Source organism: Grammomys surdaster, unplaced genomic scaffold (genome assembly GCF_004785775.1).
Source record: "Grammomys surdaster isolate TR1022 unplaced genomic scaffold, NIH_TR_1.0 133, whole genome shotgun sequence".
In the NCBI taxonomy this organism is placed as follows: domain Eukaryota; kingdom Metazoa; phylum Chordata; class Mammalia; order Rodentia; family Muridae; genus Grammomys; species Grammomys surdaster.
Window position 1 is genome coordinate 1,377,071 of NW_021604591.1, and position 23,347 is coordinate 1,400,417.

The window sequence follows — 23,347 nt, forward strand, 5'->3', positions numbered from 1 at the left end:
CAGCTTTTCTGCAGAAAGACACTGAGGTGGGAGGAAGCCAGGCTTTGTTGATTCGATTAATAGCTCCTAACCTGTTTAAACACTCACGTACCAGGTTTCTGGCTTACACTGTTGTACAAGTAATCCTTGAGAGCCAAATGCTTCAAGCTGGTTACAAATCCTGTCTTAAGGCCATCTAACCATGACTGCAGGGCTCTGATCACTTCCCACAAGTTTTGGGAGCAAGAATTTCAATTCTTCAAAATGACCTCTCCAGCTCTAATAACTCAAGCTACAGCTCTCCTTGGGGCAGCTAGCAGAACTGAGGCACTGGTAAATCCCGCCAGTCTTCTGTGCTGACAACTGCCCCTGGTCTGAAGAAAGCAGGAGCTGGGATGGTGGCAGGCACAAGTCAGTTGTCCCAGCTTACTCAGGAGACAAAGTAGGACAAAGCCAGCTTGGGCAATTTAGTGAAACCCTAAGAGCAGAAAGACTGATCAAAGTAAAATAGGGCTGGGAATGCAGCGATGTGGCAAGTGGTTGCCTAGCAAATGTCGAGAAGCCCTGGGTTCAATCCACAGGGATTTAAAGAGGTTTAAACATGATGTGACACTTTCCTTTGCTTTCACTTAAAAACACTGCAAGAGGAAACGTACCTGAGCTCGGAGAACATGAAGGGTGGGCAGAGCAGATGGGATGCACTCTAACTATGATCACAACAGTGCTGTGTGATGGTAATACTGCCACCACTTTGCCACTGCGGCTTCCAGACAAGGCCACCACAGCAGTGCAGGCAGCAGGCCAATACAATTCTTTATTTCTGTTTCCAAGTATTCACAACTCAAACTCTTAGGCAGGGAAATGTTTATGAAAAAAAAAAAACTCTTGACCAAATAACCTTACGTTTTATTTAAATAACCTCCAGTGAGAACACAGCCTACTAATAAACCATTTTCTCACCCCATTCACCTCACAAGGAGGTATAAGACTGCCTCTCAATGGAAGCGGCCCTGGCCTCTCCCTCGGCCAGCTGCTGGAGCTGGAGCATCCACTGTGGAGCGGGGGTTCTTGATAGTCTCATCCACCGACACAATAAGGCACGCGGCCTCAGAAGCTGCTGTCAGAGCGTTGATACGCACCATGGCTGGCTCCCACACAAATGCCTGGAAGTTGTCAGCGATGTCCTCATTGTTGATGTCCACCCCATACCACATGCCCCCCTGAAAGAGAGGAGAGGCACCGTGGCACATTTATTCCTGCACCTTCTAAAGGATTTCAGGAACCTGACTCGATAGCACTTTCTCAAGAGAAATGGCCTAAGACACACAGCATACCTTTCCCTACTTGACCCCAGCCAATACCTGCTTCCAACTCTGGGCATGCTGACCACAAGTACCCAAGCCCTCCCCGGAAGCTGCTGTTTCCAGGACTGGCACTATGGCAGGAGGCAGTTGCCCACTGTACCCAGTAGTGACTATTTCCGGTAGGCACAGCACATACCCACCCTACCTCACCCACCCAATCCCTGAGTCCCAGAGAGTGTGACTACCTGTGCATGTCGAGCCCGCAGCTTGTTGAGGATGTTTGTGGCATCAAAGCCAGCATTGTCACATAGCTGTCGTGGAATAATCTCCAGGGCCTTGGCATAGGCCCCAATCAGCAGCTGCTGCTTCCCTGGGATGGTCCTTGAGTAATCCCGCAAGTATTTGGAGAGCTCCATTTCAATGGCTCCACCACCAACCACCACAGAGTCATTCTACAGAAACCAAGCACATCTCAATGCATCTCAATGCAGTGGCCCAGCTCAAGGCTTCAAGTTGGGCCACAAAGCAAGTCTTCCAGCCCAGAAAAGTAAATATTCAATTGTTATGTCTCCCTTCGGGAACCTAAACACAGCGAGCATGAAGCACATCCCAGCTTCAACCCTGGGTATTTTAAGGTCACTGTCAAGGTCAGCCATAGCTTGGGGGTGGTGACTTCGGGAAGACAGCTAAATAGAACAGCTCAATTTGTTGCCTGAACAAATGTGAGGCTGAAGTGATTTGGGGGGCAAAGAAGACCTAATTTCTGGTATACAGGAGGAAATCAAAGCCCAACATGCCACCAAGGAAAGGACAGGTTACATGAAATCCAATCTTATCAGCTCCAGGATTAGGGCTGATTAGGGGACTGTCAAGGCAAAAGTCTGTCATCCCAGTACCTTGATGGCCCTCCTCACAATCATGATGGCATCATGTAGGGACCTCTCTGTCTCCTCCATAAACTGCTCAGCGCCACCACGGAGGATGATGGTACATGTCTTGGCCTTTGGACAGCCAGTGAAGAAATTGTACCTATGTCGAGGACACAATGGTACACACATCAATTGCCTCCCCCTTGCTATTTGAGCTCCTGCCAAGCATTCTCAAGAGGGAGAAGTTCCTGCTCACTCAGGCTGTCAATCCTAACTTTAAAAGGTAAGTTCTTCAGGCAGGACTGCTGTGGTATCACCGGAGCATCAAAGCTTGTGGGATCAGAGCCAAGATCCAACTACAATTTCTCCCCTTCTGTAACAGTGTCCCTGAGCTCTTTACTCCCCACACCCCAACAATACCATCTTGAAAAAGGAACAGTACAAGCTATATACCACACCCAAAACATGACCAAAAGAGAGCTCAGAAGACCCAAGCAGTTCTTGGGAACTGAAACCATAGGCTCACCGCTCCCCTCCAATTTGAGTCTCTTCAAACACCTGGCAGCGGCCAAGCACATCCTGACTCAGAGCATTCACACTGGTCTGGATTGAGCCTCCACAAGCCTGGGGAGCAAGGAAACCATTAGCAGGACCAGTTGACCTCCCGCCACCCAGTCTCCAAGCTGAATCTGCCATAGAACCTTAGAGCCCTCTGCATAGGATAGCCCACCTTTACCTTGACCTCTAGATAACCCCTACTAACACTCAAAAAGATGACAATCAAAACAGAACACACACACAAAGGCCAAAAGACCTATGTCTAGTGCTCTGGGCCCAGCAACTCTACTTAGGAGCAGTTCTTTAGACTACAGGTTCAAACCAAGAAGGAAAGCCCTGGTTGGAAGCAATACACACTGAGCCTAACCTGCTGGAGGCTGTGCACTACCCACTCCCTGACCTGTCTTGGACAGTGAATTCAAAGGAGTTTCTATTACTGGGCATACAGACACTGGGTTGGAGCATTTCTTGACAGTTAACACAGGGACAACTTGATAGTCTATTCCATTACATCAGGGACAGAGGAAAAAGTTCAGAGCCATGAAGGATAAGCAGCAGTCCAAGAAGGTTTCTTACCATCATTGTCCTCTTCAGATCCTCCTCAGGCACTCGGCCAGCACAGAACATGTCCCTATCAGCAAAGTACTGGGTGGCCACATCCCCAATAGGGAGTTTAGACAAGATGACTTTGGCTCCTGACTGATGGATCTTCTCTAACTTGTCATAGAGAATGTTCCACTCAGCGTCAACAATTGCCTGGTAATCCTAGAGACCCACAAGAAGATGAGGGTGGTTGGAATGGAGGTGGGTATATACGACAGGCTAACCCAACCCCTCCCGTGAACAAAAACATGCTGATTTATCAGGGAATGGGCCAACAGTCCAAATACACAAGGACCTTAACACTTTCAAACACAAACATACTAAGTAACCTCAAGGAAGGAGCTTTGCCAGAATTTGTGGCACTGCTGAGGTATGGAGAATAGTTTAGTCTCTTCTGAAAGCTGTGCCTAGGATTTTCCAATAAGACCTCTCCTATCACAAAAGCCATTCTATGCTGGGAGACACTGCTACCTAGAGGCAGCCTTGGGAACCACAACAGTAGGAAGAAAGTCCCTGAGACTAACCTGTCTAACCAAAACCATCGTAAGCTTGTCATCCCAGATACTCAGGACTGAGGCAGGAGATTCAAGGCCAGCCTGAGAAACTTAAAACTTCATCTCAAAATAAACATTTTTAAAAGGCCTGGCAAGCCAGGCATAGTGGCACATGGCTTTAATCCCAGCATTCAGGAGGGAGAGGCAGGCAGATCTCCATAAAAGAATCCACCAACAGCCAGGGCTACAGAAAAACCTTGTCTCAAAAAACTAGTTAAAAAGGAGCTAGGGACAGGGGGGTATATAGCTCAGTAGCAGAGCCCTACTTGATGTATGTGAGTTTTAGGTCCAATTACCATTACTATGGAGAAAAGAAAACAAAATAAAAACTTCAGGTGTTGTAGGGCCCATCCCCAAGAGGTAGAGAGCACAGTCAGTCACTCAATAACTTTTCACATTCAAATTACCCCACGTGGAAGTCATTTAAGCAGAAAAAAGAGAAAAAATTAGTGGACCAAGATAGCAGACTTGGAAGTGTCCACAGGAACCTCAGAAACAGCTGCCTAGAGACTAGAACCCTCACCCAGAAAGCAACCCACCTCCCCATCCTTGCTGGGGGAGCCTACCTCCACTGTGTGGACTCTGATTTCAGCATTGTCTTTCTCTGCTTTCAGCTCTAGTTCAACATTTAAGAGGGCAATCTTGGGGTTCTTATACTTTTTGGGCTGCATTTCAAACCCAGCATAGGAGAAAGTCTTCTTGAATGCAACACCAGCCACCAGCTGAGACTCCTGGTTAAAGCAGACAGACCAATGGTTTGGTTACAGCCAGAAATCCAATCAGTCCATGAACCCAAGAGTGAACCTCACTTGCCACTGCTGTGACAGCCTCATCATCACCATCACAAAATTTGGGACAAACCCATCTTTTTTTTTTTTTTTTTTTAAGTGATATAGAATACATCTTACTTCCTCCTTTAAGGTAAGATATCCTTCAATTCGTAGAGATGAACATGGTACAGGGTATCTGGGCTGTCCCCTATAGCTGTCCTCTGACGTAGCTGCCAGAGGACAACTACCTATGCACAGCAATGCCAACAAAGGAACAAAAGGTGGGTAGGGGAAAGGCAGACACACTGTCCAACACTCCCGCCTCGCCCTCAAGTCTCTTTATTGCTTGCACACATACAGCACAGCTTGTTTCGTTGGTAGCTGTCCCTGTGGCTCTTCCTTCACCCATCAACCCCCCACTTGTTCAAACCCAACATAATTTCCAGTAGCCAGTTTTAAATACGAAGCACAACAGAGAGTATATATACTTTTCCCCCCAAAGGGGAGGGGGTTTATTCAAGAGATAGGGAAGAGGAGAGAGAGAGCAGAGGGGTAGAGGAGTAGAGGCCGGCCATGACCAAGTGGAGAGAGGGGGAAGGGAAGGGGGGAAGGGCAAGGGGACAGAGAGAAGCTGGAGGTAAGAGAGCAAGAGATTAAAAGCAGAGAATATGTTTCATGTGGGACTGACTTTACTATCATATGATGTAAGTTCTCTCAGAAATCTTTCTTAGCAAAGCATTTCCCATTCCATGAGAAAGCCTGCCAGTTTACTAATTGCCACAGCCTATCAATGAACAGTGTGTGTCTCCAACCCTGTACACTCAAATCCGTAAACTCATGTGGCACTGATTCCTAATGGTGAGCAGAAATTTGTCAAACCAAAGAAGTGGAAATAAAATAGTAGGTGAGTGCATACACGCACTGTCGTCTTGTAGACTTGGAATGAAAAACTTTTTGAGTTGCTGGAATACAAAATAGAGGGCAGGGATCAGAGAGTGAGAGTACAGAAGAGGAAAAGGGGGAAAGGTAGCAGTGACCAGTGTAGGAGGATCTTATGGGCACTGCTAAAGCTTTGGTCTAGGTGTGCAAGATTCAGATATAGGAATGTCACCCTGAAACACAGAGAACGGATCTGAAGGAATCAAACAAGGCAGGAGGTGGCACTGGTCTGACCACCATGCCCACCAGGCTCTTACAAGGCTTTGGAGATCCAAACTCCAGTGCACAAGTTTGTGCAGTCCTCTCTCCCACCGAGGCACCCGTCTCCTGTACTTAATTCTCTGAGAGCCTAAAGCTCAGCAGCTGGGCTAGATGGCTGGCCAGGAGGTTCTGGGTATCTTCATACTGCCTCCAGCCCACCAGCAGAAATGCCGGGTGTCTTGTATGAGTGTTGGGATACTAAGGTTCCTAATGCTTGCACCCACAGAACCATCTTATCAGCCTGTTTAAGTATTTTACAAAAGGCCAAGCACAGTGGTAAAAGCCTGTAATCATAGCACTCAGGAGGGCAGAGACTGGAAAATCTTAAGTCTGAGGCCAGCCTGAAATAGAAAACAAAACCAGAGTTTTTCGAGAATTTAATGAAATGTTCAACACTCTGGGGAAAATTCAAGTGTGCCAGTTAAAACTGTTAGTTCTAAGACCTGGGCACCCTGCAACGTTAGAACACCTGTGTGGCACAGTACAACCCCGTTCACTCTCCTCCACCCAGAAGATATGATGAGTTTTCCTATACAAATGGCTCCCATGTAAGAAGTCTAAGAGTATAGCTCTTAGTCTGTTTTTAGATAGTTGTTAAAAATGAATGTTTTTAAATAGTTGTCAAAAATGGATCACAGCTATGCTGCCATCCAATACAGCAGGGACCAACAACATGTTGATATTTAAATAAAACAAATTCAATTTAAAATTCAGCGTGTTGCTTGTTAGCTCTTATTTTCAGTGCTTACACATGGAAAGGGCTATTGTTCCAGACAGCACAGGACGTACTGGACAGTATCAAGTAATACAAATAGTCATACAGACTAACTGCTGCTATATGCACAAAACCATGGTACAGAACACCATCATGCATCAGAAGCAACCACGGGCATTAAAACAGCATGCACTCACGCACACTATGCATACAAATTGTAGGTTACACTTCATAAGCTGTTTACAGCGGCTGCATAAGGGACAGAAATAGTTATGCAACAATTAACTCTAAGCTTTCTTTATAGTGTGACTATGTATCATCTATACAAAAGAAATTAATAGTTTGACAGTATCCCTTGGAGAGTGAACTGCCAAATATCTCTACAATATATCTTTGGAGAATTCACAAGTCATTTATTTCAACTAATCCTTCTATAGACCCTGACACTGACATAGAGAAACAATATTCTGAATCGGCACAGGTTGACTTTCCCATCCTGATGATAAGCAAACAGATCTAAAGAATACAGGCAGCACGGGGCAGAGTGGTCACATCTACTTCCCTGACTTAGCTGCATCCTCCCTTCACCATTCTGGGAACCGTGCTCCCTCAGGAAGCTGTCTGTCATCTAGGGAGGCCATCATCAGGCTCACCTCTAGGGCTCCGCCCTGCACCTTCTTGATGCCGATCATTTTAAGCTGCAGCAACTCGTCAAGCATCATCACAGCATCCACCACCATCTTAGCGAAGAAGACCTTCTGCTGGGAGATCAGCTTGGAGCTCAGGGCTGTCATTGCACATTTCTCTAGCATCTTCCTCTGTTCTCTGCAGCACAGGGAAGAACTGGCATTGAGCTTATCTGATTCTACTACAGCACAGGAGTGGTGCATGCCATCCAATATTCTTTACACAGTAACCACTACACTGTGTGGCAGAAAATCCACATTTGACACAAGCAGTATTAACCCATCATTTAAATAAAAATCTACCTTAGCAGCTATACACATCACCCCATTACTCTCCCTTTAACCAAAATTTACACCCATTCCTGTTCACCTTTTACCTTCTCCATCATTCGGATCGATCATCAGTGACAGACAGCAGATACAGTCATCCCCTACTGCCACCCCAGTCCATCTATAGCCTTCATGTTCTACAGCCAAGGGTCTGTCAAGAACCACAAAGCTCCTGCCTATACAAAGTCTGCAACATGCTTATTTGGCCACAATAGCCTATTTGGCCTCAAGTCTCAAGGCTCTGACAAGGCCCACTGGAAACTTACACTTTATCTTGCTTCTTCACAGTCACAGCTATCTCTTTGATTTTGTTAACAGCCTGCCGAAAAACACAAGTCGAATGAGTCTCATACTAAACATGGAACAGTGAAGTTGATCCAACTACTGCTAAGATCTTAAGCATATCTCCTGGGCCTGTAGCGGCTTAAGAAAATGTAAAGGTCTGCCACTCAGGAAACTCTGTGTTCTGAAGAATCACCAGGCACTTCCAGGACTTGGCTCTGGACTGCCAAATAAGGACACTTATTTAACAGCTACTGAAGGGTAGAACAGGGAGATGGCTGGAAATGCCCACATACTCTGTGTCTCCTGCATATCCCAGGAAAGGCATCACCCTCTGACAGAAATGCTAAGGTCCATAGGTGTACATCAAATCAGATGATGTCGCCATACCAGCTGGGTGGCTGTGCGGAAAGCTCGGATGATGATCTGGGGGTGTAGACCTTCCTCCACGTAGGGCTTCACCTGCTTCAGAAACTCCGCAGCTAGCAGGGTCACTGAGGTGGTGCCATCACCTACCTGGGAGAGGATGCAAGAATACATACATGTTTTCTGGTAGTCAGGGAATAAAACACTAAAAATCATTTTTAGGCAACCTACCAACTTAAAGTGGACATTGGTTAAATGGATGTCAAGCTCTTTTTCTAGAAACCCACAAATTTTGCAACAAACGGAAAGGTGAAAGCACCCAGGGAATCAACTTTTCTCAGATGGCCTCGAGGCACAAGGTTAATTCTCCAGACAGCACCATTCTCCAGAGGGCCTAGGGACAGTCAGTCTCAGGATACAAACTTAGGGTTTCATGAAACACCATGACCAAAGACACTTGAGAGGAAAGACTTTAATTGGCTTACGCTTCCACATCACAGTCCATCATCAAAGGAAGTCAGGACAAGAAGCCAAGCATGGCAGGGACCTGGAAGCAGGAACTGATGCATAAGCCACAGAGGCATGCTACTTACTGGTTTGCTCAGCCTGCTTTCTCACAGAACCCAGGACCATATACCCAGAGGTGGCACTACCCACATAGGCTGGCCCTTCCACATCAATCACTAAGAAAATGCCCTAAAGGCCCGCTTAAACCTGATCTTATTGAGGCATTTTCTCAATTAAAGCTTCTCTCAATGATTCTAGCTTTTGTCAAGTGACATAAAACTAGTTAATGTATTTTACTATATACAAAATTAGTAAGAAAGTTTCATGTTCACATGACAAATAACTATACAGTACCAAGAAGAAAGATAAACATCCTTTAGAAAGTTTTTTATTTTAAAAAGCTTTGATCCCAGCACTTGGGAGGCAAGGGCAGACCGATCTCTGTAAATACAAGGCCAGCCTGGTCTATATAGCCAACTTTAAGATAGCTGAACTAGAGGGATCCTGCCCCCACCCTCCAAAATATTTGTTAACTTTTTTTTTTTTTTTTTGGTTTTTCGAGACAGGGTTTCTCTGTGTAGCCCTCGCTGTCCTCGAACTCAGAAATCCGCCTGCCTCTGCCTCTCAAGTGCTGGGATTAAAGGAGTGTGCCACCACTGCCCGGCTGTTAACTATTTTTATAAGTATAAAATACTTCAGATTATAATTTTAGACCTAAATAAAAAAAATTCAGTGAGAAGAGAGAGGCAGCAAAGTTTTAAGCATATGTTCCAGCCTCAAGTTTCTGTGTCTGACTTTCTTACCTCGGCATCTTGTGATTTGGCAATGTCCACTAAAGTCTTTGCTGCAGGATGGACAACATCGAGGAGTTTCAGAATTGTGGCTCCATCATTAGAAATTGTTGCTTTGCCTTAGAGAGAAAGACAGTAACACTTAAAGCCCCTCTCTCTTTCTTAAAGATTTACAGACACACCTGAGGAGGGCATCAGATCCCAATTCAAATAGTTATGAGCCACCATGTAGTTGCTGGGATTTGAACTTAGAACTTCTGGAAGAGTAGCCAGTGCTCTTAACATGGAGCCATCTCTCCAGGCCCTGCCCCCTTACTTCTGTTTCCCGGACCTGGACTCCACATATACTTTTCTTGGGATTAGGTCACACACAGGCTTTTAAGCAATATGGGTTCTTGACCTTCTTTTGAGTACAGGTTAACTGAACACAGAGAAATGTTTCAAAAGTCAAGTATGGTGTTGCACAACAGTAATCTCAGGATTTCCAGTTTAAGGCTAGCGGGGCTACACTACTCAAAATAAGAGTAACTAGTTAAGACACTTTGAATACAACTGACATCCTAGTATCTCTACCTGACATAGGTACTAGGACTGATCTTGGTCACAGAAAAGAGCAGCAAGCTTTCCTAACCACTGAGGCCTCTCTCTGCCTCCCTCCCTCCCGCCCCCTCTCTCTCTCCTGTTAGTTCTATTTATGTCTCTGGGCCACTTTACTAGAAGGCACGACTCCTGAACCCAGGTTCTCCCACAGATCCCAACAGGGTTCTGCAGGCAAGACCTTCTATACAGCTTCAGAGTGATTAATTTCTTAGGAGATATCCTGCAAGCAATGGGATTTCTGATGGCACCCTCGAGCCCCACATACTCTCTATCTAGGTACTGAATATACTGTACAAAGCCCTGAGGAACCATGAAGACTTACCTCGGCCATCCACAATAAGTTTGTCCATGCCACGGGGACCCAGGGTGGTTCTTACAGCCTCAGCAATCACTTGGCAGGCACTGATGTTGCTCACGAGCTGAGGGATGCCTTGGGAGCTATCAGTACCCTCTTTCAACAGGATAACTGGTGTGGGCTGGAGAAGAGAGAACAATTGACTGCTTTTAACCATCTGCTACTTGAGACACAGGACATGGGTGGGGAAGATGCTCTCAATACCACCATGGACCAGTTATCCACACTCTTAAAGCACATCCCCCTACTACTGCAACCATGGCAAATTCTGAGACACTGCTGATAATGAAGTCTAAACACTAAACTATGATTTCTCCCATATGGCCCTTTCAACGTTTGACATTTTTGTCTTGTGCTTCACAACCGGGCCACGTGTGTTACAGCACACGGCACAAAAACACCAGGCCCCGCTTTGCATCTCCACCACCAATAAAATACCTACTGGTTTGTGTTAGAGGGGAACTGGTATGGAAACTGAGACACTGTCCTAGAGATGCCCAGGAAGGCAGCTTTATCAGACACCTCAGATGGAATGTAGCAACACACAAAAAAGCATGTTTGTCTTACCTTCCAAACTGACATACTGACTCCATACAGCAGTGTCCTCATATTTCAAAATACATTCATGTGACTCAATCCTAGTCACACCTCAGAGAAAATTCTGTCTTTTTCTTTTGGCATTGACTCAGAAGAGTCCCATCCTTGCAGGGGTTTTCTTTGTACTATCACTCTAGAAACTATGAGACAGTAGAAATGCTGCTTGTTTAAAAACCTACTTGGAGACTGCACTGCTTAGTTCTCTGTCAACCTAATGCAAGCCAGGATCATTGGGGAAGAGGAACAGCAACTGAGAAAATGCCACCATCAAATTAGCCTATGGACATGAATGAGAAATCTGCTTGATTAATGATTGATGTTGAAGGGCCCAGCCCACTGGGGATAGTACTAGGTGATCCTGCATTAAGAAAGGAGACTGAGGGAGCTGGAGAGACAGCTCAGTGGTTAAGACCACTGGCTGCTCTTCTAGGTCAAGGGTTCAATTGACAGCACCCACATGGGGGCTCACAACTACCTATACCTGTATGGGATCCAATTCCCTCTTCTGGTATGAAGACAGACATACAGACAAAACACCCACATATACAATATAAATAAATCTTAAAAAAAAAAAAAAAAAAGGAGGCTGAGCCAGGTTGTGGTGTGAGGCAGAGGTATATGGTCTACAGAGTGAGTTCCAGGACAGAGAAACCCTCCAAAAACAAAAACAAGAAAGAAAGGAAAGAAGTAAGTAAGTAAGTAAGTAAGTAAGGTAGGTTAAGACAGCCTGGAGTGTTCTTCCATGCCCTGTTTCAGTTCCTGTAACGTACACTTCCCTTCATGGTGGACTGGAAGCTGGAAGAATAAACCCTGCTCTTCCCAAGTTGCTTTGGTCATTGTGGTGGTTTGAATGAGAATGGCCCCCATGTGCTCATGTTTGAATGAGTTGTCCTCAAGTTAGTTAAACTGTTTGGGAAGGTGGTTGGAACTGGTTAGGAGGTGGGTGTCACTGGCTTTAACATTTCAAAAGCCCACATCAGGCCCAGTGTCTGTACATCTCTGTCTCTGCCTGTTGCCTGTGTGTCCAGATGTAGCTCTCAGCTACTTCTCCAGCGCCTGCCTGCCATGCTGCCACTCCTCACCATGATGATAATGAACTAATCCTCTAACTACCTATAAGCAAGCCCCCAAGTAAATGCTTTCTTCTGTAAGTTACCTTTGTCATTGTGTCTTTTGACAGCAACAGAACAGTAACTAAGATAATACCAGTGTTTAATCATAGCACCAGAAACTTAACCGGGATAGGTATCTTTCTTCCAGTGTTCAGGAACTAGCAGGCAGCAGTTGGCAAACCAGAGCTCCCTATATATCTAAACCTGGGCCTTCAAGAATAAATGGTAATCTTCTCAGTATTGGACTAACTCTGCATGTCAAAAAGAAGTAGTTAGGAAAACAGCATCTCAGCATATTTATGGCCACCTCTTTTGTTATTAGCTCCAACTGCCATTTACTTTTTATTATGCAGTGCAGTAAATATGCTGAAGGCCATTGTTATCTTGCTCACTCCTCTAGCTGGTGTCAAGCTGTTATCAAACTAGCCAGGACAATTGCAGACACTAGCTGCATATTACAGCACTCTAAGCTAGCAAGGGCAAAACCTCTCAGCAGAGCTGCAAGTGGGCAGCACCAATAAGGAAAGCCAGGCCAATTGTGAAAGCACCACAAAAGATTATGCCTTTGGACATAGGCAGCAGACACCCAAGGAGCCTAGATAACAGTTTCCAGGCAAAAGATGACATGTCTACCAACTGGTAGAGCCTAAGATGGGAAACTGAAGCAAAAGAGGGGCACTGGTCTGAAAATACCCGCCAGAAGATGTCTGGGCAGCATGGTGGACTTGAGCAAGCAACACAGGGAGCAATACTGAGGAGTGCATATACTTTATATCGTGGGCTACGGAAAGTCACTGTATTACAACATGCTCAGACTGAGTGCTACAGGTCTACTACAGTCACTGTCATGAGTACAGTGGTAGCTGCCTTTGCTTAAAATTACCCAGAACAGACCCTGCTCCAGCTGCAAGTCCCCAACGCACCCATAGCCAGCCAACTTACTCTATCTCCCTATCAAGGATACCTGTAATAATTTGTTGCACACTGCAGCCTGAGACTCCACTATCGGAGAGTACTACAGTTAGGGGCTTCAGAGAAAGCTGCCCAAGCTTCTGTAATCATGTAGATTGCCTGCTGGATGTGTCTTTGTGTGAGCAGTACGTAGGCTGGACACAGTGCTAAGGCTTTTGAAGTGGGATGGACAGGGCTTCCATTGCGAGAATTCACTTTTCATGGCACCCCATTTTCTATATGGAATCTTAAAGTGCCTTGATCTTAAAGTGCAGATCTCCTTTGCTTTCCTCTCTCTTGCCCATTTTCCTTTCTCTTGTTACTGAATCCTTCTGTGGCTCTGTTCTCCCAAGAAGTCCCATTCTATGTAGACACCATGGTGGGGGCTGTGATGTTTCCTCCCTGCCTCTCAACTCCAGTGGATGTTAGAGCTGGAAATCACCTTCAGAAATAGCCCAAGTGGATTTACACGTACCCTAAACACATATGTGCAAAACCAAATGGCCCACATCTGAATTTAGGCTGATAAATAGTGTACATTTACCAGATCTCAGACAAGTTATAAACATGGTTTCAGAGCAACATAACTGACAGGAATAAGAGATCCAATAAGGCACAGTTGTGAACAAAAAGATATTACTAGGAGTTAGTTGGGGAGATGGCTTAGCAATTAAAAGCACTGTCTGTTCTTCTAGAGGACAAGGGTTTGAATCCCAGTACCTTCACAACCACCTGTAACTCCTCTGGACTCCATTAGACAATATACAACTGATATACAGACCAACAGGCAGCCAAACATTTATACAATTGAAATAAAATTTAAAAAGGAAATTGACCTAAACAAGACATTAGCAGTCCTATGAGATAAAAATTAAAACACACAGCTGGGCAGTGGTGGTGCACGCCTTTAATCCCAGCACTTGGGAGGCAGAGGCAGGCGGGTTTCTGAGTTCCAGGCCAGCCTGGTCTACAGAGTGAGTTGTTTCAGGACAGCCAGGGCTACACAGAGAAACCCTGTCTAAAAAAAAAAAAAAAAAAAAAACCCCAAAAAAAAGAGGGCTTCCTCCTCTCCCTGAGGACAAAGTTTGGATCGGAATACCACAACTCCATCTCCAAGACCAAATTCACTACCCTTTTCTGGACTCCACACATGTCCACATGAATACACACACACACACATGCAAATACACTAAAAAAATAAAGAATCAGAAGGTTTGAATATTTTGAAGAGCATGCATCAGTCTACTAAGACTGGTTATGCATAAAAGAGGTAAGAGGAGAACTGAAAAAAGATTAGGCTGTAAAGTCTTGGGGAATATTAGCAGAGAGAAAGAGAAAGGCAAGGGGAGGAGTATGCATACTTCCTAAGTCCAGTCAGGAACAAGAAACAATCCCAATTCTATACCTTATTACTTGTTACAGGCAAACTTACCACAAAATAGTAAAAACAATGACCCAGCACATGAGAAAAGAATGCTGCACAGGGAACTCCCCTATGTCTGTCTGGGTCAGGCATGAACTGAAGAGTAAATACGTTCCCTTTCCCAGAGTATCCAGTCTTGTGACAAGAAATGGCTTCTCCATACTCTCAGCATTCTTGGGGGCACTATAGAGGGCCTGCTCCTTGGTTTCATCTAGAAAGAAAATGCTTCCCTGAAGGTCCCACAGTCTCATGGTCCTTCTGAATCATTCCTTAGGACAGTCAAGAGCAGTGACTCTCAACCTGTGTGTTGTGACACTTTTAGGGTCAAATGACCCTTTCACAGGTGTCATTTACGATACAACTCATAACAATAGAAAATTAGTTATGAAGTAACAATGCAACAATTTTATGGCTGGGGTCACCACAACACAAGGAACTATATTAAAGGGTCACAGCATTAGGAAGGTTGAGAACCACTGGTCTAAAGTCTTCTGATACCAAGGCAGGCAAAGATGTGCAAGCTGGGCGGTGGTGGCGCACACATTTAATCCCAGCACTTGGGAGGCAGAGGCAGGTGGATTTCTGAATTGGAGGCCAGCCTGGTCTACAGAGTGAGTTCTAGGAAATCCTGTCTTGAAAAACCGGGGGGGTGGGGTGGGGCGGCGGGAGGACACAAACCCAAAGATGTGCACAGCTATGATCTCAGTGCTTACTTGGAAGGTGGAGGCAGGAGGGCTGCTGTGATATCAAGGCTAGCCATAGGGCAGCAGTACAGTAAGCCAACGGTAAACAAGGCAGGTCCCTTCTGCCGTTCTCTGCAAAATAGTACTGTCTAGCACCATACCTTACTTTCCTTCTCACTCTTGTCCCTTCACTACAAGGGAACCATACAAGGCTTCAGTGTTTCATCCTAATCTCCTCCTCCATTTTCCTTAAGATTGTTTATTAAAGGACTATAAGAATATCTTACAAGAAAGAACATGCCGGGCGGTGGTGGCGCACGCCTTTAATCCCAGCACTTGGGAGGCAGAGGCAGGTGGATTTCTGAGTTCGAGGCCAGCCTGGTCTACAGAGTGAGTTCCAGGACAGCCAGGGCTACACAGAGAAACCCTGTTTCAGGAAAAAAAAAAAAAAAAAAGAAAAAAAAAGAAAGAAAGGAAGAAAAGAAAGAACATTGGCTGCTCTTCCAGGACTGGGGTTCCTTCCACTCCTAGCATCCACACGGTGGCTTACCACATCTGTAACTCTAGCTCCAGAGGAGAGCTGACACCTTGTCACCTCCAGGGGCATTACATATACATAGTAACCAGGCACACATGTAGTCCCAACACCCACATAGGCTAAATAAAAGTCAAAACCATTTATTAAACAATTAGTTGGAAGAGACCCTGGAAATGGCTCATGAGTAAAGGTGCTAGATGCACAAGCCTAACTACCAGAACTCATAAAAAGCCAGTCCTTGTGGTATAAAACTAATCCCAGCACTCCCACAGCAAGATGGGAGGAAACAAGCATCATTAGGAAACTCACATGCTAGCTAGCCTTGAGTATGCAGCACCGCAGCAGAAACAAGAGCTCCTGCTCTTCAACAAGGCTGAAGGTGAGAAACATCATCTCTGGACAACTGTTCTCTGACCTCTCCAGTGGTGAGGTTACCAGTATACACAGGGCCCACACTCTCACTAAATAAATAAATAAGCAAGCAAGGAAGGAAGGAAAGAAGAAAGACAGGCAAAGCAAGCCTGAATGGAACACAGTAGTGCACACCTATAATTCCAGGTACCCAGAAGGCTGGGGCGGAACTATAAGTTCAACACCACTCCAGGTATCTTAGTTTCCTTTCTCCCTGTGATAGCACCTTGACCAGGAAAAACAAAACAAAAAGCAAAAGGGTTTATTTTCATTTACAAATCCAGGATACTGTCTGCTACTTGGTCGGAGGGGGGAAGGGTGTCAGGTAACCTTCACCTACAGCCAAGATCAGAGAAAAATTAATGTATGCATGCTACTCACTAGCTGGTGCTCAGCAAGCTCTCTCCTGAGTCCAGGCTCAGGAAATAGCGTTGCCCATAATGGCTGGGTCTTCCCACATCAGCTAAAGCAACCCAACTAATTCCCCACAGACCAACCTAATCTAGACAATCCCTCACTGGGACTTTCTTCCCAGGTCATTCTAGGTTGGGTCAGGTTAACAAAACCAATCACCACAGTGGGCTACACAGTGACTTCCAAACAAGCCTTGGACTACAAAGAGCAAGACTGCATTAAAAAAAAAAAAAAAAAAAAAGACATTCATGTCATAGCTAAGTAGTAGGAGATCAAATGAGGCCTTAGATCAATACCTAGTACCTGAAAAAATAAAAAAAAAATCACTGCCATTAACATTAGACTTGACATTCTATAGAACAAGATCAGCACTATATCTATCTATGACTGAAAGCATAAATGTAATGCCAAAAAGGAAAAGACACTTCCCGCTATAGATGTACTAAAAGCAGAAAATCAGAATTTCAGGGGACCCTTTTAACTCTCCATTACCAAAGGCTTCTAGACTACCTGACACCAACCAGCCTGTTGACAGCATGGTGAAGATTTCACATTTTAAGAAGGGATACCCAGAAGAACAACAAACCAACTGCACAGAAGAATCATCAATTCAGGTAAAATCCAAATGTGATAGTCTGGGGCCCTTTGGTAAAAGGTTTGCTACTTGTTTGGGGAATGCTGGGCCACACTGGTCACATCTGCGGCAGTGATATTTACTGCAGCACATAAGAGTCTTGAGTTTACTCCTCAGCTCTGGTCTTTGCCAACCAAATCAATCTCAAGAATAAGTAACTCTGAAAAGGACAGTGCTAGGGGTCAGGGAGCTTCTGTAGGGGTTCCTTCTGAGTAGGAGCTGTAATCACAAAGCTGTAATTTGGTAGCAGAGGGAGGAGCACCTTATAGGTTATCAAGTCAGTCTGGAATCTATGGGGATAGGAAGAAGCTGCAAAAGGCAGACATAGGATTGACACTAAAAAGCAAAACTTAATAAGAGTGCTGATGCCAAGCGCACAGGATTCTGTCCTGGAAGCTGACACTGCTCATCAACAACTCAGGCTTATCACAGGGGACAGGGGAGGTATCTGACGTGCTGTCAGGGATAAAGGGGTGATGAAGGAGGACTACAGGCAGACCTTTAAGAGATTCTCCTGCCGAAGGTACCCAGGTCTTCCCATCTCTGATGCTGTGTACAATTGCCCTTTTCCAGGAGAATTAAAAATGCCCCTGCTGAATGACTGAGCGAAAAGAACAGGTTCCAACAGGAATGAAGGATTCTGTCTTTCCGCATGCAGGAATGTAAGCGACCACAGTGCCAGGCGGGGCGTCACTCGGCCCAACCTAAAGAGCCTCACGCTGCCTCTGTGCACCCTAGAAGCTCGCGCCTTCACTTCCGCACCGCCGCCCAGGGCGATGTAACCCGGGCCTATAGTAGAGGTATATAGCTCAACACACACTCGGTTCCGAAAACCCAAGCCTCCATTACGGGGAATTAATTGAATTAGGGGCTCGTGGTCCCAAAGCACCATGAGATCCATGGTTTCCAGGCCCAGTGGCATCGCGAGCCCCATTCGGCTCTGGCCAACCGCTGTAGCTTTGGGTTGAGGCCGCTCTCAGGCAAGGGGTCAGGACGAGCCGCTGTAGACCGTCCGCAAGGCAGACCAGGGTCGCAGGGTCGTGGATGGCAGCGGATGTGCGGGGAGCCACTCACCATCATCTTGGAAGCGGCTTCTGGTACCCGCAACTCGTATGTTCTCCGCCTAGGGGCCGCCCACCTAAGCCCACAATGCTCCGCGCCGGAGAAATCCCCAGAAGCTTCTGCCGAGACGTTAAGCCCGGGAGAGGAAGGGGACGGACCACTTCCGCCACTCTATGGTTAGCTACCGAGATGGCTGGCTAGAGGAGTCGGAGGTCCAGGGACGCTCTAGGAACTCGCGTTAGCTTTGGCGGCGTCATAGAGTTGTCACATGCTTTTGGTCTGTGAGGGCGCAGTAAGGTCCCGCTTCAGCCCGTGTACCCAGACACCATGGCAGACATGCAATGAAATGTCAACATTGAACACCAACTGTGAGAAGCACCTTAGGTGAGTGATCTCATTGCACCCACACAGCTCCGTGGCGTTGGAGCTCTGTGCGTTTTATAGGTAGCCTGGGAAGTTGAGAACAGTGTCCCGGGTCACAGGTGCGCAGCCCGCTCGGGCGCGGGAAACTTGCACCGGGCGGCTTCTAGCTCTGCATCTCCCCTTATCGGCTGAAGCGCCGTCTTGCCGCCTGCAGAGGGTGAGGTCGCGCGCTGCCTCAGCGCGAGGCCGGCGTCTGAGAGGAGACTCGTGGATCCCGCGCGTCCTCGCGAGCCGCCCACCCCAGGATCGGGGAGGTGCGTCTATAATGAGGAGTGCGGGGGCGGGGCTGCGAACTGCAGTTGCTATTAAGAGTTTTGGCAAATCAGCTCCCGGTTCCACTTCTCTTGGCCAATAGGAAGTGGCCTAGGGCGCAGAGGCGGAAAGTGCGGCCACACGAACAGGCGTGGCGGCCAATCAGCCGCCGGCCTCCGTTCCGCGCTCCAACGGGCGCGGAGAGCGGGCCTGAGGGAGGCCGTGGCAGCTGTCAGGCTAAAGTCCGGCGAGCGATCGCGGCGGGACGGCGGCGGCGGGACGGGCCCTGGAGATGAGCCGTGGCGCCGCGGGCTGGTGCTGTCTCGTGCTCTGGCTGCCCACGTGCGTCGCGGCCCACGGTGAGCGGCGACGGACAGGCGGGCGGGGCGGGCATCCAGCGTGCGCGCTGCTCGGGCCGGGGGCCACAGGTCACCTTGGGGACCCCGCGAGTTTGGGCCGGCCATATCCAGGAGCCAGGCGGCTGCATCGGGTGGATGCTGGTTCCTGGGTCTGTGAGTAGGCATAACCCGACAACCCCCCTCCCCGTCGAAGCAAGATCCTTCAGCTTTCCTTCCACTGAGGGACCCTAGTGACAGCTAGAGATCCAGAACAGAGAACGTGAGCGATCACATAGGCAGGAACACACACATGGGCTCACACGCACGGGCACCCACTTACACAAGTCGAACATAAATGTACACACCTACGCGTTAAGTGAACACATGCATATACTGGAATCTTATTAGATAAGCTCATCAAACTCCAGACAGGAGTGTGCTTGAGGAATGGGTTGCCTCATATTAATCCAGAAGGCTTCCTGCGGGGTGTATCCATCTGATGGATATCCATCTGATGGATATCCATCTGATGTACCTACACTCAGAACAAAAAGCTGCAAGCCCCCTTAGCTCTGACCTGTGATTCGGACCATAGACGGGAACACCTATAGCCACAGTCCTGGCCACAGCATACACAGTGATAGCTTTATAAGTGGATTGACTAACAGACCTGAGATCCCATCCATCAACATTGATTTGCCTTTCTGGATTTAAGGAATCCAGGGACTCAAATCCCAGGAAAACATTAAACTTCGATGCTGAGAAGTTTCTATATCATAGCAAAGCTCTGATTGTTATGGCTGTTCTCTTGTTCAGGGCAGCAGAGCTGGGCAGAGTTCTCTGTAAAGTAACCTTTACTGAGCAATCATTGTGTCCTAGGCACTGGGGATTCATTGCTGTGTAAAGTCACATACTTAGAATCATTGCTCTAATGAAAGAAGCAGACTATTATGAATCTACCATAATTACAGAGGAAGTATTTGCTGGAAGAAAGTATATTTTGAGTGGGTGTAGGAAGGAACAAAGCAGTATCTGAGAAATGACAAGTAAACTTTTAGGAAGATCCAAAAAGATGAATAACTGAAAAGCTAGTACAACTTGAACATGGGAAAGAGCAGACAAGATTGGAGTGGGTATAGGAGTCAAATCAGGCAGGGTTCTCCACCACAGCCAACAGCAGAATACACTTTAGTCACTGAAGCTCTTGCAGTGGGGTGGGTGGCAGGTAGACTTTAAGGCTGTCTGTCCCTCCAGTTCTGGGGAGCGGATGCTCTCTTCTCGACTCTGCCAGCACCCGGCACACACATGGTGCATGAAGGTACATGCAGCCAAAGTACACATATGTTTAAATTAAAATTACAAAAAGAATGAAGGGAGATGGGAAACTGAGGCAGGAGAATTGCTTGAGCCTAAAATGTTGAAAACTAGCTTGGGCCACAGCAAAACCCCAATCTGAAAAAGAAGACATGGAAACAAGACGAATTAAGTTGGAACAGTCAGGACAAGAGATGACAGTGACTGATCTAGGAGATATTAGTGAGACCAGAGCTAACTTGTTAGTTTTGGTTAGAAACTTGGGGGCTTCCCTGTCTGAAACTCTTAGGATTTTTTCAAATAAGGGGTGGATGTTGACCTAAGAGCTCTGGGTCTTTGTGGTTCACCTACTGCGGCGGCAGCAGCAGCAAATACAAATCTGCTGCATCCAGTCTGCCCTCTCCAGTAAAGAAACCAGCTCTCCAGCAGGGCATGGTGATGCATGCCTGTATCCATGTTTGAGAGGCAGTTAGGAGAAAGGATTCAAGGCCCACCAAGGAAACAAAACTAGTACAAAGCCAGCCTGGGCAGTATGAGGCCACTGGAAAAAAAAAAGATTGCTGGGTATGATTGCACACACCTTAATTCCAGCACTAAGAGTGTGGGTGGGAGATATCAAAGGCAAGTGGAGCTCTGAGTTTGAGGCCAGTCAGGGCTACACAGTGAGACTCTGTTTTAAAAAAATAAGTTAAAAAAAATCACACTGAGGATCCAATTAGCTGATGCCAGGGTCTCTGGACCCAGACCAGTTAAAGACATAAGAAGCCCCTAATCCAAACCTGAATCAGCCTGCTCTGGAGAAGTCTTCATTTACACTCTTTCCTTTAGGCTTACGCATCCATGACTACTTATACTTCCAAGTGCTGAGTCCTGGGGATATTCGCTACATCTTCACAGCCACACCTGCCAAGGACTTTGGTGGTATATTTGTAAGTTCAAAGATGCCCAGATCTCTGACCTTCAGTCACCTTGCCATCATTTAGCCATGGTGACCCTCATCTGACTTTTATGCTGGGACAGGGCAAGAAGTAGAATCTAGCTATGCCCTCCAGGAGCTGCTGCATACTATAAAAACCAGGGAGGGACTGTCTTTATTGGTGGAAACTACCTAGAAAACCAAGAGTGCCAGCTGTCTTGTCAGTTCCACCTACTTCTCCCTGTCTCTGGGTTATAACCAGTTCCCCTCCCACAGTAAGGCAGGGTGAGGTTGAGTAGTCAGACGGAACTCTGAGAATCAGATTAAAGTGCTCAGGTGTTCAGCCATAGAGAGACCACTCCATTTCCTGCCCTTACCCGTTATGAGGCACCAGTAAGATGAATTGTTAGCCTGTTCCAAAAAGTGTCTGCCTGCACTCTTATTTGTCCAAATGTCTAAACATTTTTCAGCATACACGGTATGAGCAGATTCACCTCGTCCCTGCTGAACCTCCAGAGGCCTGTGGGGAACTCAGCAACGGCTTCTTCATCCAGGACCAGATCGCTCTGGTGGAAAGGGGGTAAGGAGTGGGCAGGCGTGACACACGGGAAGGGCAGATTCTGACCACAGCTTATGGTACTTTGAAATGTCGATTTTAAAATAATTCATCCTTTACAAATCTTTAAGAAATGTCTACTTTCAGCTGCGTCCTGACGAACCTCACTATGAGCTCTCTGTGGTCGTTTCATCCTCCCAGAGAGGACGTAAGGGAGGGGCAGCTGGCACATGCCTTCTTTTGATCCCATCACCACCTTTCCCAGGGGCTGCTCCTTCCTCTCTAAGACCAGGGTGGTGCAGGAGCATGGTGGGCGGGCTGTGATCATCTCGGACAATGCAGTTGACAATGACAGTTTCTACGTGGAGATGATTCAGGATAGTACTCAACGCACAGCTGACATTCCTGCCCTCTTCCTGCTCGGCCGAGATGGGTGAGGACTCATTGCTTCTGGCAGGCCATACTACACTGGGTATCGTGACTTGGCGGGGGTCAAAAACAATCACCCTCTCGCAGGCCCTGTCTTGAATATCCCAGTCAGAGGGCAAAAAAGTTCTGAGTTTCTGGAACTCCCAGAGTAACTGGGGCAGAGGGCAGTGTTGGGTGCTAAGAAAGTGACCATCGCTACTGCTCTTCATGCCCTCCCAGCTACATGATCCGACGTTCTCTGGAACAGCATGGGCTACCATGGGCCATCATCTCTATCCCAGTCAATGTCACCAGTATCCCTACCTTTGAGCTGCTGCAACCTCCGTGGACTTTCTGGTAGAAAAGCTGACTCCAGGTTCCAGTGACAATTGACTCGTGGGAAGAGGAACCCCAAGATTCTGCTATTGAAAGTTTGGAGATAGATTTTGAGGGCAAGTGGGGCCACTAAGACGACAGGGCAGCCAGACTCCCGCTTTCCCTTCCCCGGGGCCTGCAAGGACATCTCATGCTTCAGGAAGAGGCATCTGGCTAGAATTTGGAACAAAAGGTGCTAAAGGCAGGTGGCCCTGACACATAGCACCTGTTTCAGCTTCCAGCAGCCAGGACCTCCTCAATGAGCCTTGTAGCTGTTGCTGAAGTGGTTTAAAGAAGTGGTACTTGGGGACTAGTAAGCCCCTACTTTTAGCAATAAAGCCAAATAAAGCTCATCAGGTTTGTGCCTGTGTCCTAAACTAAGAATGCATGGGTGTGGGAGAGCTCATTTGCTTACTCCCATATCATAAGGCTGATTTTAGGGGAGGCTCAAAGATGACCATGGCTTCTCAA

The 23,347-nt window shown here is 46.8% G+C and overlaps 2 protein-coding genes across 4 annotated transcripts; one reads left to right on the forward strand and one right to left on the reverse strand.

The window, feature by feature from the left end:
* Positions 1 to 862: 862 nt before the first annotated feature.
* Positions 863 to 18,440, reverse strand: Cct7 (chaperonin containing TCP1 subunit 7). Its single transcript, XM_028762353.1, has 12 exons — positions 18,307 to 18,440; positions 10,437 to 10,590; positions 9,527 to 9,633; positions 8,241 to 8,366; positions 7,835 to 7,887; positions 7,206 to 7,377; positions 4,434 to 4,598; positions 3,287 to 3,475; positions 2,679 to 2,776; positions 2,180 to 2,312; positions 1,529 to 1,735; positions 863 to 1,199 (listed from the first exon to the last, which is right to left on the reverse strand). The coding sequence occupies exons 1-12, from the start codon at positions 18,310 to 18,312 to the stop codon at positions 975 to 977; spliced, it is 1,635 nt and encodes a 544-aa protein (XP_028618186.1). The 5' UTR covers positions 18,313 to 18,440; the 3' UTR covers positions 863 to 974.
* A 29-nt stretch (positions 18,441 to 18,469) lies between these two features.
* Pradc1 (protease associated domain containing 1) lies at positions 18,470 to 23,257 on the forward strand. Of its 3 annotated transcripts, XM_028762354.1 has the most exons (6): positions 18,550 to 18,678; positions 19,073 to 19,328; positions 21,450 to 21,550; positions 22,008 to 22,117; positions 22,359 to 22,526; positions 22,742 to 23,257. In XM_028762354.1, exons 2-6 carry the CDS (start codon positions 19,262 to 19,264, stop codon positions 22,860 to 22,862), a joined length of 567 nt encoding a protein of 188 aa, XP_028618187.1. In that variant the 5' UTR covers positions 18,550 to 18,678; positions 19,073 to 19,261; the 3' UTR covers positions 22,863 to 23,257. The 3 variants fall into 3 exon arrangements, 2 of the variants coding, with proteins under 2 accessions (XP_028618188.1, XP_028618187.1); XR_003710705.1 differs by lacking the exon at positions 19,073 to 19,328 and having other exon boundaries at positions 18,470 to 18,678; XM_028762355.1 differs by lacking the exon at positions 22,359 to 22,526 and having other exon boundaries at positions 18,531 to 18,678.
* Positions 23,258 to 23,347: the final 90 nt, after the last annotated feature.